The sequence below is a fragment of the Zingiber officinale genome, chromosome 2B, assembly GCF_018446385.1.
Source record: "Zingiber officinale cultivar Zhangliang chromosome 2B, Zo_v1.1, whole genome shotgun sequence".
Lineage (NCBI taxonomy): Eukaryota > Viridiplantae > Streptophyta > Magnoliopsida > Zingiberales > Zingiberaceae > Zingiber > Zingiber officinale.
The window spans coordinates 123,414,998-123,430,115 of record NC_055989.1 but is presented as its reverse complement, the minus strand read 5'-3'; the positions used below and the strand labels follow the sequence as shown (position 1 = coordinate 123,430,115).

General features: G+C 34.4%; 1 protein-coding gene across 1 annotated transcript; it reads right to left on the bottom strand.

Annotated features, from left to right (window-relative positions):
* Positions 1-548: 548 nt before the first annotated feature.
* Positions 549-12,357, bottom strand: LOC122046986 (eukaryotic translation initiation factor 4B2-like). Its single transcript, XM_042607981.1, has 3 exons — positions 11,049-12,357; positions 2,700-3,134; positions 549-870 (listed from the first exon to the last, which is right to left on the bottom strand). The coding sequence occupies exons 1-3, from the start codon at positions 12,230-12,232 to the stop codon at positions 846-848; spliced, it is 1,644 nt and encodes a 547-aa protein (XP_042463915.1). The 5' UTR covers positions 12,233-12,357; the 3' UTR covers positions 549-845.
* Positions 12,358-15,118: the final 2,761 nt, after the last annotated feature.

Sequence of the window (15,118 nt, the reverse complement as noted above, 5' to 3'; positions counted from 1 at the left end):
AAAGAGCCTAGCCATTTTCATTTTGAAAGAAAATATTTAACGCCACATACTTAAAATACTCTTAGGCCATTTGAAATAAATATATACTTAAATCTAAAAAAGTGAGAAAATATTTTTAATTACAGAAAGAGTTTGAATAATGCAGTTAAAAAGTATTAAAATTATTAGAATTTTTATAGATATAAATCAATGTGGCCAATCTCACTAGTTAGAGACCAATTAATATAACTCGTCACAACATATACCAAGTTAGTAGTCGATTATCTTTTGAAAACGGTTCGCATGTAAATTTAACATTTTGTGCAGCAATAGATTTGAAACAGTTTTATCAGAAATAGATGTTTTCCAACAAAAATTTGCATTACAGTCGATGATTGAAAGCCTATACTGCTCAAAGCCTAAACAAAAATGACCATAATGATCATTCCAAACTATGCAAATTGAGTTCATCAAACATGCTAACCATTTAACAAATGCAACTATTTTTTAAAATTCGTCCATCATCTTAACTACAAATGTATAAAACAAAACATAGTTACACGAAAGCATGCAAGACAACTGTTTAATTTCTGTTCATAAGGACTGGTTGCAGTTTTATAGAAACAAAGTAAAATGATGATGAAGAGATTCGACAGTTGGTAAAAATAGGCCATGTTTTTGCCTCGACATGATTGAAAAATAAAAAGTTTCCACCGCACAAATGCAGCAATAAATTAGGCGATGAAAAAGTCCCCACCGCCATTCAAGTCTCATCTCCAACTGCAGACCAAAAATGAAACAAGATGGAAGGGTTAATAAATTGACACCGTTGCTGGTTTTTACTGTCTGAAGCCAATGTATCGACATCACCAACCCTCCCTAGCACTGGACCTGAAAAACATTAAAGAAGTAAAAACATAAAACAAGAACAATGTCGATCAGAAATACAAAATTTTTCTTCTGATACAATTTGAGGCAATCCAAGAAAGAATGAATAATATAACAGTAAAAAACCGATCAGGAATTATCACCGGACAGCTTAACAAAGAAATAAGTTGTAAAAGTAATTCATCTGATAAAGAAGTAAACAAGACTTGTTTAAATAATTTGAGAGGTCGGTCACCCTTCGCCACGGTTTGTAGGAGTGAAATTATACTCCTTGAAATCAAAGACAACTGTTTTTAGTAATTGTAGTTTGCATCGACAAGTTTAAAATTAAAGATTGCCCAAAATAGCACTCCAGCACTAACTAGAGGTTTTCTAAGAACATTAAGTTTCACAGCTAATCAAAGGATGAGTATTTGCAGCAGAAAACTACTTTATCAGTCTACCAGCCAAAGAACATGGGAGGAAACCCAGAAAGGGCAAGTTTGGTGCTTGGAATAAGTAATGCATAAAGAATTAATGCAGGCAAACGCAAATTGTGCTAATGAAATTGCAGCTATGTTGTTCGATTGGTTGCTTACAAACACCCTACCCTTGTTGCAATTGCAGTAATGATGACCAATGCGATAATATTTCTGTAAAGATGACTAAAATATTCCAATACTTCACTACAACAAGCTCTAGAAATTCCATTTTATACAAGAATAAACACAACTTATTAGCAAACTTTTTTTTGTTTGTCTATATCAATTTTACAAAGTTATAACACCATGTTGATTTTGTATCTTTAAACCTAGTCGAAGAAATATAGTCTAATTCTTTATCATTTTTTATATTGTATGATAAAAAAATATAAAATCATGCACTAATACTACTTGACTCTAACCAAAAGGTCCAAAACTATTTGAAATATTTGATAATTTTCTATTTCTGACCATATATAAATAAATGGATTGGTATCAAATAATCTGTTATCCATGTCTATATATCTATGATGACATATCAACATTTTCATTTTTTAAAAAAATCGTTTAAATATCACTTGTAGGTGGCAATCACAAAATGCAATTACTAACAAGTCATCAAATAAAACATTAGACATCGTAATAAAAAAATACAACAACAACAACCAAGTCTTATCCCACTAGGTGGGGTTAGCTAAACAACGTAATTATATATATATATATATATATAACAAATATGAATATCACTAGTTATATTATTTTCAATAGAAATAAAGGGAGGCATTAGATGCATATAATTAACCCTAAATAGTTGGGATAAACATGAATGATAATGAAATAACATTTGCAGTTTGTCCGGCTTAATTTTATATAAAATTGCAACTTAGATAACAATAAACCATACATTTGCAAAATAATTATTCTGATAACTGCAATTTTTTACTGCTAAAGCTACTTCCAAATTTTGAGGAAATCAAACAACTCCTAATCCAATTTGATTTAGTATTGACAAACACTAATTAAGACTAAATCATCAAAATTGGCCAACTCAAAAAATGAACTCTGTATTCATGTTTTATGCTTGTAATCTCAAAGTAAATCAACAACTCAAAACTTAAAAGTTAACCAAAGAAAGGAACCACTAACTTAAATTAAATTTATTGGATCGTAAACCCTAAAAGACTAGGTATACTTTAAAACCTAAATCAACAACAGAAAAGGAAGATAATTTCATGAAGATAACAAAATGTGGTAAAACAAGAATCATAAATGGTTGTGAAACAGAGCCACCAAGGCATGATTTCCCAAAGAGATAATGAATAATACCATCGAAAAGAGCAAGAAAAACAATAAAAGGGGTATATGATGCACCTGTTCCCATTCCTGTTGTCAAAGAAGCCTCTATCTCTCCGGACGTGAAGCCCTCGCCTATCGTTCATTGGTTTTCTCCAAGCATCCTCTGTCCCACTTCTTAACTGTGGTGCATCAACAAACTCAACACTCTTAGAACTTTCAGACATGCCAGATCGAGATGGTGGTCTTCCAGATGATGTATCACTCCTTCCAGCTGCAGATCCTGGTCTAGAATTTGCTGTGACCTTTTGGCCAAACCGAACCTTGTCATTCAACTGACATGCTATAAGTTCGAGATCTCTTTCCTTGTTGGCTATCTCTTCGTGGAGCCTAGAAAGTTCTTCAGAAGATAGTTTTACAACCTTACTATTAATGTCTGACTCAGCTTCTATAGTCAATGCCTTCAGCTTATCAATTTCTTCTTTCAGCACCTTTTCTTCATCAGTCTCAGGTCTGAGAATCAGTTCACAAAAAAAGCTTGTCAAAAAGAAACATAAATGTAAGAACAACACTCGAAACCCACACTCAAGCCAGACCTGAAAGGCTACAACACAGCATCCAACCAAACGTAAGCTTGAAGCACGGTATTATCTGAGGCATATGTGCTAGTCTATGGCTTGTCCAGACAAAGCAAGGCATGTATATCTTTAAAAGTTATTAATTCTAATTGTATTTCTTTCTATTCATGTAACAGTAATGTTCTTAAAATAAAAGCAGAATGAAAACACAGATTCACAAGTTGATAAGTATAATCATTCTATGATTCTATCTCTTGACGACCCTCTAAAACAAAAGGACAAAGAAAGAATGAATTATGCAAGAGTTATTGTAGTGGGAAAAAAGGGAGAAAAAACAGAAGTCCAAGGGAAGTGGGGTAGAAAGAAGTACAGCATATTCAAATCTGAAAGATGTTGGTGAGAACAAAAGGAAACAAAATTAAGGAAGAGGCAACAGTGAGACAGTAACACTAGACAATATGCAACAGATTATAATTGAAAACCGGATTAGAGAGAAATTAAAATAGGAAAAGGAATGGAGGAGACTCAAGGGGCAACCTGCAAGAATCTCTATGGTAAGGAAGATAAGAGAACAGTTAGACCTTGTTTACTTGGGGTGATTTTGTTGGTTTCCGAGAGAAGGGATCCACTTATAGTGAATCCAAGAAAAAAATTCATTACTTGGAGTGAAATGGGCAGAGGACTTTTCCACAATAAAAAATAATCAAGGTTTTACCATATTTTCTTTCTCTTCCTTCCTTCCATGATACCACTCCTTCCTTTCTCTCATATTCTTTTCTTTCCTTTCAACATTCATAAAAATGGTGTTAGCGACATTAAAAGCCAGTACCATCTATGCATATGGACCATACCCTCAAAACCATTGTTATTAACATTATTGTTAGCGACCTAATAGTAAATACTGGACCTAGTTGTAAATACTATTCAGTACAAGCTATAAGATGTATTTTTATATTAATCAATAAAAGACATAGACAGAGGGACTACTTAGGTAAAGACAACTCTTTAACATCTTTCCAATTAGTAGTATCATAGTTAATGCATGCACTACCTCACCTCATCACCTCAAGACTTGAGGATTTCCATTTCATGGCTAGTCAACAAACCACTGCAAAACAATTTGCAAGCCCCGTGCAAGCAAGTTTGTCAAACCATCATTAAGCAAAACAGAGTTGACTGCAGGCCTTCCTGATTATTCAAATTCCATCATTTTTTTCAATCATTATGAAGAACACCTGTTTTCATTCAATACACAATGAAGAATTATATCCAGCAATTCTTCTTCTGCAAGAGTTGTAGTCTTCACTTATGTTTTGGTGGCTTCATCAAGATATGTCTTCAATCCCAAATGTGACTTTCCACAACCACTTCACAATTTCCTCCAGCTACTAGTGCTCCTAGCTTTTTGTCTCCACAAATATTACTATGGGGAAGTTGAATACGGAGAGCTATGCTCCATGATCACTACAATCAAAATCTAGTTCATGAACCAAGATCAACTGGAACACACCTCTCCACCCAAGTAGCCAAAATTCCTAAGCTTGCAAGAACCTCATGGGAGTGGATTGACACTTAGTTGCTTGCCTCCTGGTAATCCATTAATCTCAATCTTATAAGCATAGTTGCTACTGATCTTGTTATTAGAGACCTAGACAAAGCTAAGGATTAGTACACAGCTCATATCTCTCAAGCCTACTATGTAATCAATCAGCAATCTCTTTCAGTTGTGGCAGTCTAACACAAAGATAACCACACATATCGGCTGATTCCAAGTCACTGTTGTTAATCTTAGAAATATCTTCTTAATCGCATCAAATATAAGGATATTGAGGTTATACAAGATCATTTCGAAAAACTCCTTGCCATTATATGTTGTCACACAGTTTGTCCAGTACTAGAGCCAGCGATGACTCACATTTGGTAGGCATCTTAATTTCCCCCTATCAAATATTTATATGAGGAATTGAGGCTGTTGAGGACATTTACTATATCTATAACACCATTTGATCCCTCAAGTAGACAAAGTTGCTTCAATCACTCATCATGTAGAGAGTTGTCACAGCAGAGGTCACTAGAGAAGCCATGGAGATCATACCAGTAGACACAATATCCTTTAGAAACTGCACATGGCTCAGTCAAAATAGTCACTCAAGGTGGTTCATTGTTACAATGCCCTTTAGATCAAGCTCCACTATCCTAGTTCAAATTGAGTACACTCGTCTTCTATAGTTTTAGATTGTGACATATATCTACACTCAAGATTGACCTATCTCTTGAAAGCACTTATATTGCATTTATGATGCATTCCACTGGTTTTCTACTTGATCCTTGATTTAAATGCCTCTAAATACGTGTCTTATAACATCCACTTATTTTCTATCTTTAATCGTTCACTTACTATTGCCATATTTACTTATGATTATTGCAAAAGATATTGGTAAGTTTCTGTTGCTCCATATATACTATGTTCCTTTGTACTTAATGTACTTTCATTTCCTTCTGAATTTGTTAATAATTACTAAGCTCACTAAAATTTTAAATTGTCATATATATATATATATATATATATATATATATATTGGTAACATTGTTTCCATTTAAGATTCACAAGCAAGGAAAGTGATTAAAATCAAGTATGAACCTCCAAATTGGTAGACCATTTGCACCACCTTCATCTATTCATGGTTGAGCCCTCTAAGCTTCCTCTGTAGATTTATAAATGTGTTGGTCAACAGAGTCTTCCTAATCTTGAGAAGATGGTGTCTAGTTTATTAAAAGTCTTAAATGAGAATCTTATTAGTTGGGAAAACATGTTGGTTGGATGTATGTATGTTTACCAACAATGACAACAAAATGTGCTTCTGCACTAGGTTCTCAAATCAAGATTCATACCATGAATCATTTTGATACATTATCAAACTGTGAATCATATTAGACAAGGAATTATAAGATTCAAATAAAAAAATATAAAATATGTTAAAATAATTCTATTTCATTTTTAATAGCTTTGATATCTAAAAGTATTTAAAATAATATAATATTTCCTTTAATTACATAATTCTATTATCAAGTCAGTTAAATATTGTATCCTCCATTAATGACAATGCATAAATTGTTATTTAACTCCATTAAGAATTGAAATGAAAAGAGAAAAAAATAACTTGTCAAATGCTTTTATGATAGAAATGGACATCTTAGACAAGACACCTAAGTCACTATTGATTTTATCCTTATTATGATTTTATAGATCAATGAGACGAGATTTTATTCTTCTCTATTGTTAGGTGTTGAGTTGAAATTGACTATCTCAAACACTTTATCTCCGCTTGATAATTTTTATCCTATTTTTCCTGTGCAAACTTTGACAAGTCACTCTTATGATCATTATAATTCTAGTGTACAAAATACAAAATTCATTCTTTATTTTTATAATAAATTTAGATTTAATGTGTCTTATATTGGGGCTTAATTTAATTTCTTAGTGGTTAGATTTAAATAACAACAACCAAACATTTATCCTACTAAGTGTGATTAGCTATATGGATCCTCCTACACTATTGGGCTCAATCCCCTATTATATTCTCAGCTATATTTAAATGAATTTTACCATGTTGTTAACTAAGTCATTTTTTATCTCCCTCTTTCTCGATTGATGTGTGTATTTGTCATGGTCTCATACCGTCAAACTTGAGCATTTATTAGTCTCTACATGTTCATATCATCTTAAATGTGTCTCTAGAGTTTTCTCTCAATAGACAAAACCTTGACTTTCTTTTTGATGTTCTTATTTCTTATTTGTCCATCCTTGTATCTCGATGACTCTCATCTTCTCAATTCATACCCCAACATCAGCTTCATATAACATAACAAGTCTAATCATTGTTTTGTTAACCTTCCCTTTAAGATTTCAATGTACATTATGATTGCAAAGAGCACTTGACACTCTTCATTTCAATTCATCCTTCTTGTATCTCAAGGAAAACAACTCTATTAACACCTCCATCATTTTGCAAAAACAATCCTAGACTTAAAGTTCTCGGTTACACATAACTTGTCATCTCCTATTTTAACAATTATCTTTTATATTCTAATATGACTAAACTTAAGTTCCATATATTTTATTTTTACTCTACTAAACCTAAAATATTTTACTTCTAGTGTTTTCCACCAAAATTTTAGCTTAATATTAACTCCTTCACATATCTCTTCGACCAAAACAATGCCAATAGTAAACAACATGCACCATAGTAATGTATCTTGAACATCTTCAATGAGTACATTCATGACAAATGTAAAAAGATATGTACTCTAATCCTTGATATAACTCTATCTTTATAGAAAACATGTCAATTAACCTGCATGGAGTATTCACTCTTGTCATTACATCCTCGTACATATCCTCATACATACATAATTTCCCTCATTCTATTATAAGTTTTTTCTAGGTCAATGAATATAATGTGTAAGTCTTAGCGATTAGATTTGAATTTTAATTTATTTTGTTCGTATGTTTATAACCGTATAAAATGAGATTCATATCAAGTCATAATAAATTGGATTAAATCATCACGATTCCTTTCACTTCTGATTTATATAAAAGAATCATATCAATTATATTTAAATCATATCATATCATATAATACGAAATGTGAATTGTATAATTCTAACATGTAATTCTACACAATGCTACCGAAACTCATATAATTCTATTCTACCTTTATTTCTTCGTCGATTACACATTCTATTGCTAAATCCATTTTAGAGGCAATTTCACATGCAAGTGAAGTAAGCCATGGTCAACCAGATATAGACCTCATTTGCATTACATTTGCATGGCTCCTTCACTGATTGATGAGAATGTCATCCTCCATACTAACCTCATGAAAGAAGTGTCAATGGAGCAATATCCAAGGTATGTTACTCAAGAGGAGAGTAATCTAGTATGCAAATTGAAAGTATATATATAATCTAATGTGATCCCCTAGAGCATAGTTTAGGATCAAAAATATCTCTAATCACTTAGTATTTCATTTAACCTCTCCATCTAAAAAAGCATATTATTCTTATCATCTATATGGGCAACACATTATACCTCACAGTTACAGAACCAAATATATCATTCACAATCTGTGTCACCAATCAATTTCCTAAGGCCCTGTGTCATGATCATTTAGAGGTAGTACTGAAAATTCTAAAGTGCCTCAAGAATAATCCAAGAGAAAATAGCGCGCGTCTGGCTATGCCCAGGCACGCCATTTGCGCTAGGGTAGTGGCCCAGGTGCAGTGCATGAAGCATGCTTAAACGCGCGCCTATTGAGAGGTTAAGTCGTGTTTAAGGCATGATTTTCCTTGCTTTATTGAAGTTTTAATATCTTATTTAAAAGTCTAACTCATACCTTTAAATACCTTTTAAATTAATTAGGTTGCATTAATACGATACAGTTTTCTTGCTTAACTCTTCCTCTCCCCTAGAAAATGAACATCAACCTCCCTTAGTCCATTGCAAACTTATTTCACTGATTTTCTCTTGCATGACTCTTCCTCTCCCCTAAAAAATCAAAATTAACCTCCCCTCCCCTCCACACCCTTCTCAAATGCGAACTCTTCTCTCACCTACAACATCAACATCGGTCTTCTAGATTTAACTGCACTTTCTTGCTTTTCTCCTTTTATTTCATGTTTTTTCCTCAGATGTAAGTTATAAGTTTTCTTATCGGTTTTATTTTGTTTCTCTCAATCAAATTGTAAATTAGTTCAGAATTTACATTCTAATGATGTTGTTTTTTCATTCCTCACAAATTCAAATTGCAAGTTAGTTTAGAATTTTCATTCCACTTATTTTGATTTTTCTTTAATTTGAAGTTTGATTATGAAGATAAACTAGTTCAATATTTGAATGTTAGTGAATTTTATATTTACATTATTATTTAATAGTTTGTGAAATATTTGAATTTTGTTAGTGAAATATTTTGATAGAAATTCCCTATATATATATATATATATATATATATATTCATGAATTGTAAAAATTTATACCCAAAGTATCTACTTCAGTAAGGCGTGTGCCTCATCTTGCACCTAATGCCTCAGGCCCTAGAACACCTATGCACTTTTGGGCGTCTCATGCCTCAAACAACTAAGTCTAAGACATCCAAGTGTTTCATTGTCGATGCAAAAGGTTATATGCAACTTTTCACATATACAGAATACTTCTTCAATAGGATATTCCCTTAATTAATGGGAAACAATATACTATTTTAATATTTTGAGGTCAAATTTAGTTTGAGTTACTCAAAATCAATAACATCACCCTCTATGAAGTGGTTAGAATAGTTTTTTTTATATATTTTCATAAACTATCATTATATCTCTTGAAGAAACCTCTCATGTTAATCTCAAGCACAATTGGAAAGGACTAGGGATGACAATTCATGTCATCTTAATCATGTCATAAAGGGATCGTGTCATTCAGTCAATAAAAACTATATGAGATAATATCAAAATATTTTTTTTAAAAAAAAAATAATGTAATGAGATATAAGATTAACTTAACTCTTTAAATAATTGACTTATAGAATATAAAAGTTATTAATTTTTAAAAATAAATTCTTTATAAAATAAATTTGTGTCAACTCATTTATACATTTGGGTCATATTGTATCACTTTTGAAGCTTGTCTCTTTAATTATGTTTTAGGTTGAATCAAGTTTAATATTGTCAGTTCTAAAAAGAATGAGACAATTTAGCATTAGAAGTGTCTAAGCCGGTCTTGAACCATATTTTGTAATAAAGCAATAATATAACCCATCAGAAATGCAAGAACCCTTTGTCCAAGTACTATAACATCATATTCTTTGCATAGAATTCAATGAAGGAATAAAATACATAGGGCACCCATGGTTAAATGATTGTTTCTTAAAAAAGAATTTATACTAGTGCAGGCATAGCAAACATGCATTATGTGTTCATATGAAAACCTAAATACCACTTACTTTATATATATTTTTTATAAATCTCCTCTCAATAAAGGGAGCTACTACCAGCTGCATGGATTAGAATACAAGCAGATACAGATTTAATGTAATTGTTAGATATTAGAGTCTCATCTAAAGCAAAGTAGCAGATTACAATGAAGTAAGATGGTTGGATCAAGTTGAAAAGTGATCCAACATTAACTATTTAATTATCTTCATTTGCATCCTTGTAGTTAGCCTTTAAATAATCGAGTGTAAAGATAAGAAAAGATGACTGTGAAAGAATCCAATAATTGTTTATTTCCAAGTTGTGTTGATCGTTTTCTCCTCTTTTTCTTTAAGTTTCAAAGTTCCGAATAGAAATAAAGACAACGAGTGCAATTACTAAATTCAGAAGTTCAGAGTTTTGAGCTAAATGGCAACCAAAAAGTTAAGGGAGTAGGAATTGTTTCGAAGCATTTGTCATCTAAAGCAAAAACGCCAAGTCTAACACAGTGCTAGGACAATTTAATAAGCACAGTGACATACCTAACATATGTCGGAAAATTAAGTATAGTGAATTTTTTTTTTAAGTCAGGAACAGTGCGCAAGGCCATTCAAGTTATATTTGTATTGTCAAATCATAGGAATCCCACAAAAACAGAGGTGGAAAATACGAGCAATATAACTTAACATAAAAAAACACATCTCGATGCTGCTACGCGATTAACTCCGGAAGCAATTTTCAATTAGATTGATGCAACCAAATGGCTAAAAAAAAAAGTAAGAAAGTCTATGTCACGCAAATAGTGGAAAAAAAAATAAACAAAAAGAGTCAATAGTCACAAATTCTACTTAGAGTGAGGAACGAGTTAAACGAAAAAATGGGTCCAAACCTTTCCACACTGCGGTGTTCCAGATCCTTGTCGATTTTCCTCCAATCTATACCTTTCTCATCCAAGAGAATCTCTCGCGGCTTTGCATCCCCAAAAGGATTCGTCTTTGGTCTAGACTTCACTGTCACTTCTGCTGCAGCAGATACTGATTGTGATCGTGGACTTCCGGCCTTGTTTGATTGTGCACTAGAAGGTCTGCTTGAATGTGAACTAGTAGGCCTGCTGGTCTTCTTAATCTCAATATCAGAGTCCAACCTCTTCCAGTCCAGGCCTTTCTCTGCTAAAATCTCCTCTCTCGGACGCGCAGCCCCAAACGGACTTGGTCGTGTTCTTGGAGGCTCACTCGACGCAGCAACATCCCTCTTTGGCGGATCTAAAATAAGCTTTGGTCTTCCCTGATCGTTCGGTATTGATCCTTCTCTATCCCTACCCCATCGATCAGAATCAGAAAAGGTACGAGAATCCCCATACCTAGATCCAGAGCTAGGGTAATTAGATGCTGGTGTCTTCTTTGCGGAAGCCCAGTTATCTACTTCATCAGCCCTAGATGAACTGCCACCGCCCACGAAGCTATACGAATCCCGCCTCCCGCCCTCGGTCAGTTGAGGAACAAATGCTTTCTTTCCTGAACCCCAGTTGTCGACCTCGTCAGCCCTAGACAGCTGGTCAAAATCCGAAGCCCTATTAGGCCCCCTCCGCTGATCCTCATTGAACCCACCGTAGCCCCTCCTTCCACCTCCGTCGCCGCCCCACGAACCATCCGCCTCGTCAGACCTACGGTTGGGAAAACCCCCACGGACGCCACCTCCACCACCATACCCTCGGAACCCGCCGCCGAAGCGGCCCTGTTCTAGCTCCTCCTGGGATCGCTCCCTCGGGCCAGTAGGGAGTTGGCTCATCTCGGAAGGGGTGAGACCCTTCGGCTCGAAGGCGTCTCGACGCCCGCCCGTGCCAGCGCCTAAGCTGCCGGCGTTGAACTGCGCGAGGGGGATTGTGACGCCCTTTTTTTTCTTCTGCTTGGAGGAGGTAGCCGCCTCCTTAAGGCTGGGGAAGCTCTGTGCGGACTCGCCGGCGAGGAGTGAGTTGGGTGGAGGCATATCCGCGGCCATCCGCTCGCGCTCCTCGGCCTCTGCTTGCTCGGCGTCGAGCGCCCATGCGCCGACGCCGCCCCACGCCTTGGACATTGAGCTCGAAATAGGTTTTGATCGAGAACGAGGAGAGGAATCAGAAAGACGAAAAGGCACTAGGGTTCATCGTATTTGTGGACCATCGGAGGTACTATCGTAAGCCACACGGGACTCGGTTAAAGTGCGCCGGGCGAAGCTCGTTTAGTTTAGTTTAGTTTCGTTGTTTAGCATCACCATAATAGTTTAAATAACATGGCAAAATAAATTAAGTAAAAATAAAATAAAATAAAATTATTATTGATTATTTTTTATCATCAAAACTAATTGCTCAAAATAATTTCTCCTACTAGTTTTTTTAAAAAAACTCAATCACTTGATGTGTATGTAGTTCTTATGAATTCAATATGCTACACATATGTATCATTTCATTCCAATGCTCCTTTTCATCATTGCTCTAACATATTTGTATACCCATTGATTGAAGTATCAAGTTCGAGCTTCAATCTGTGTATGTTCTTATCAATTAAAAGTCTCCAATTTAGGATTTGTTGACTGAGGTCACCGCTTCGACGGTGGTACACTCTTATCAATCAAGTGGTACTGAGACTTCCCAAAAAATTCCTTCAAGTGTTTCTGGGATATGGGGTCGCGAAGCGGTGTCCCAATCACTATAAAAAGTTTATCCTACCTTAGTTTTAACAACTGAACTAGGAGTGCTTTGGTTATGACGGTGTTACCCATTGACTGAGGTGTCAGGTTCGAGTCCCAACTTGCGCAGGCTCTTATCAATTAAAAGTCCCCAATTTGGAGAATGTTGACTGAGGTCGGTGGGACGCTCTTATCAACCAAGTAGTACTCAGGCTCCCCAAAAAATCCCTTCGGGGGTTTCTGGGATATGGGATCGCGAAGCGGTGGATCCAGTCACTATAAAAAGTTTACCTTACCTTAGGTTTCCTTACCTTAGGTTTGCCCCCGGAGCTATAGTGCAGCGATAGAGCATCCAGGTTGTCACCCAGGCACCTACGGTTCGAGCCCTAGCTATGACGAATTTGCAGAAATTTTTTCTCCAAATAGGGCACGCAACTAAAGGATGCTAGGCTCCTGGCTGCTCGCTGCGAGCGCTTCCCGATTTACCCTGGTGGCTGGTGAGAAACTTTCGTGGGGTCGACCCGGTCACCCCAGGCTTGACGTTACCCAGCCGGGTTAATCATTTTTTTCTAACATATTTGTATACGTTTTCACGGGATGTTCAATTAGTTAGAGGGTGATCGACTTATTACAATGAGGGTAAAGAAGTAATTTCCGACGGATGCATACCTTCAAGAAAAAAAACCCTCACACCCCCTATACAACTTGGCGATCGGTTATAAACTGACCTCGTGATTTATTTCCCTTCACATAACCTAGGAACGGATTCTAAGAGGGGTAATTACCTTTTGTTATAATCTAACACATTCATATATATCGATCTCTTTTCATCTTTCATTCTCGATTTACTTCATTAACCATTGATATCCTTAGTTAGCACTAGGGGTGTAAACAAATCAAATAAAATAGTATGAAAATATTAGTATTAAAATTTGAGCTCTAAAGTATATATATGGTATTCGAATTTGATTCGAAATTCAAAAATATAAATAATTTTAGCTCATGATCAATTCAAAATGAAATTTGAACTTGAATTCAATTGAAATTATTTAAACTTTGATTCTAGCAAAATCGAACTTTAGTTCGAAATGTCTTAAATTCAAATTCGATTCAAACTATTCAAACCTTAATTATTCAAATTAGCACTACATTGGTATTGCATTTCAAAAACTAGGACCACAGTGGTGGTAATTTAAAAACAAGAAATAAAAAATATATAATAAAATTAAATAAAAACTCACAAGCAGCTTGTAAACACTCAAACAAAATATTATAGACAAAATATTATAGATTTGAATTTGACTCGAAAAATTGTCAAACATGTTTGAGTTTGACTTGAATTTAATAATTTCAAACACAAATCAAATGTTATTCAAATCGGCTTGAAAAGCTCGTGAACCAACTTGATTCATTTCCACCCATAGTTAGCAGCTTTAGGCATATGTCATTAAGGTCTATATCTAGGACCCTAATTTTTATTGGGACTCATTATTTTTAATATATTAAATATATTCTTATGTATATTTTTTTTAAGAAAATGGGAAAAAAATATAGAACATATATGATAAAAGATTTGCACGATATCATTCTCTAAAAATTGGGACCATTATGTATAATTTTTTAATATAATGGAAAAAATAAAGTCAATGTGATAAAAGATTTACATGATCTCATTCTTTAATTCAAGCTTCGGATTTCAAGATCAAATTATGGTTCAACGGATATAGTCATAAGGGGTGTTTTTTTTTTACATTTTCCATTTATTTTTAATTATGCAAGTTATTTTATAAGATCTAATCTATTCACCTTCAATATTTCTCAACCTAGCATTCTCTCGTTACGTTTCTCTTTTGTCGGTGACGCTTTCTCCTCTGATCAATAAGAATATGAATTAGAAATTTTTTATTTTTATCCATACACTGTAAAATAAAAATGTTAATTTTTTTTTTCGAGTTTCCCCTCTTCCCCTTTCTAACTCCCCCTCTTTGTGATTCTCTCGCTCATTGAGATTAGAGAAGAGAAACCACACCTAACATTGTCATGCTGATATGGTTGGTGCTATTATACTCCTTGCTTGATTAAGTTTAAATGTTAATGCATTCGTCCATATTATGTTCGATCAAAATGAAGGATTTTATTATTTTTTAGCAAGAGTGAATTAGATACCTCTACCATTTCGCGTCTCTGATAGACATTAAGTTTAACTTTTATTTAGATGTATTGACAATCACAAATTTTTGTTGGATATATGTGAATAGAGAAGTGGTGGGAGAGGAAAGAACTCTCCATTGTGAA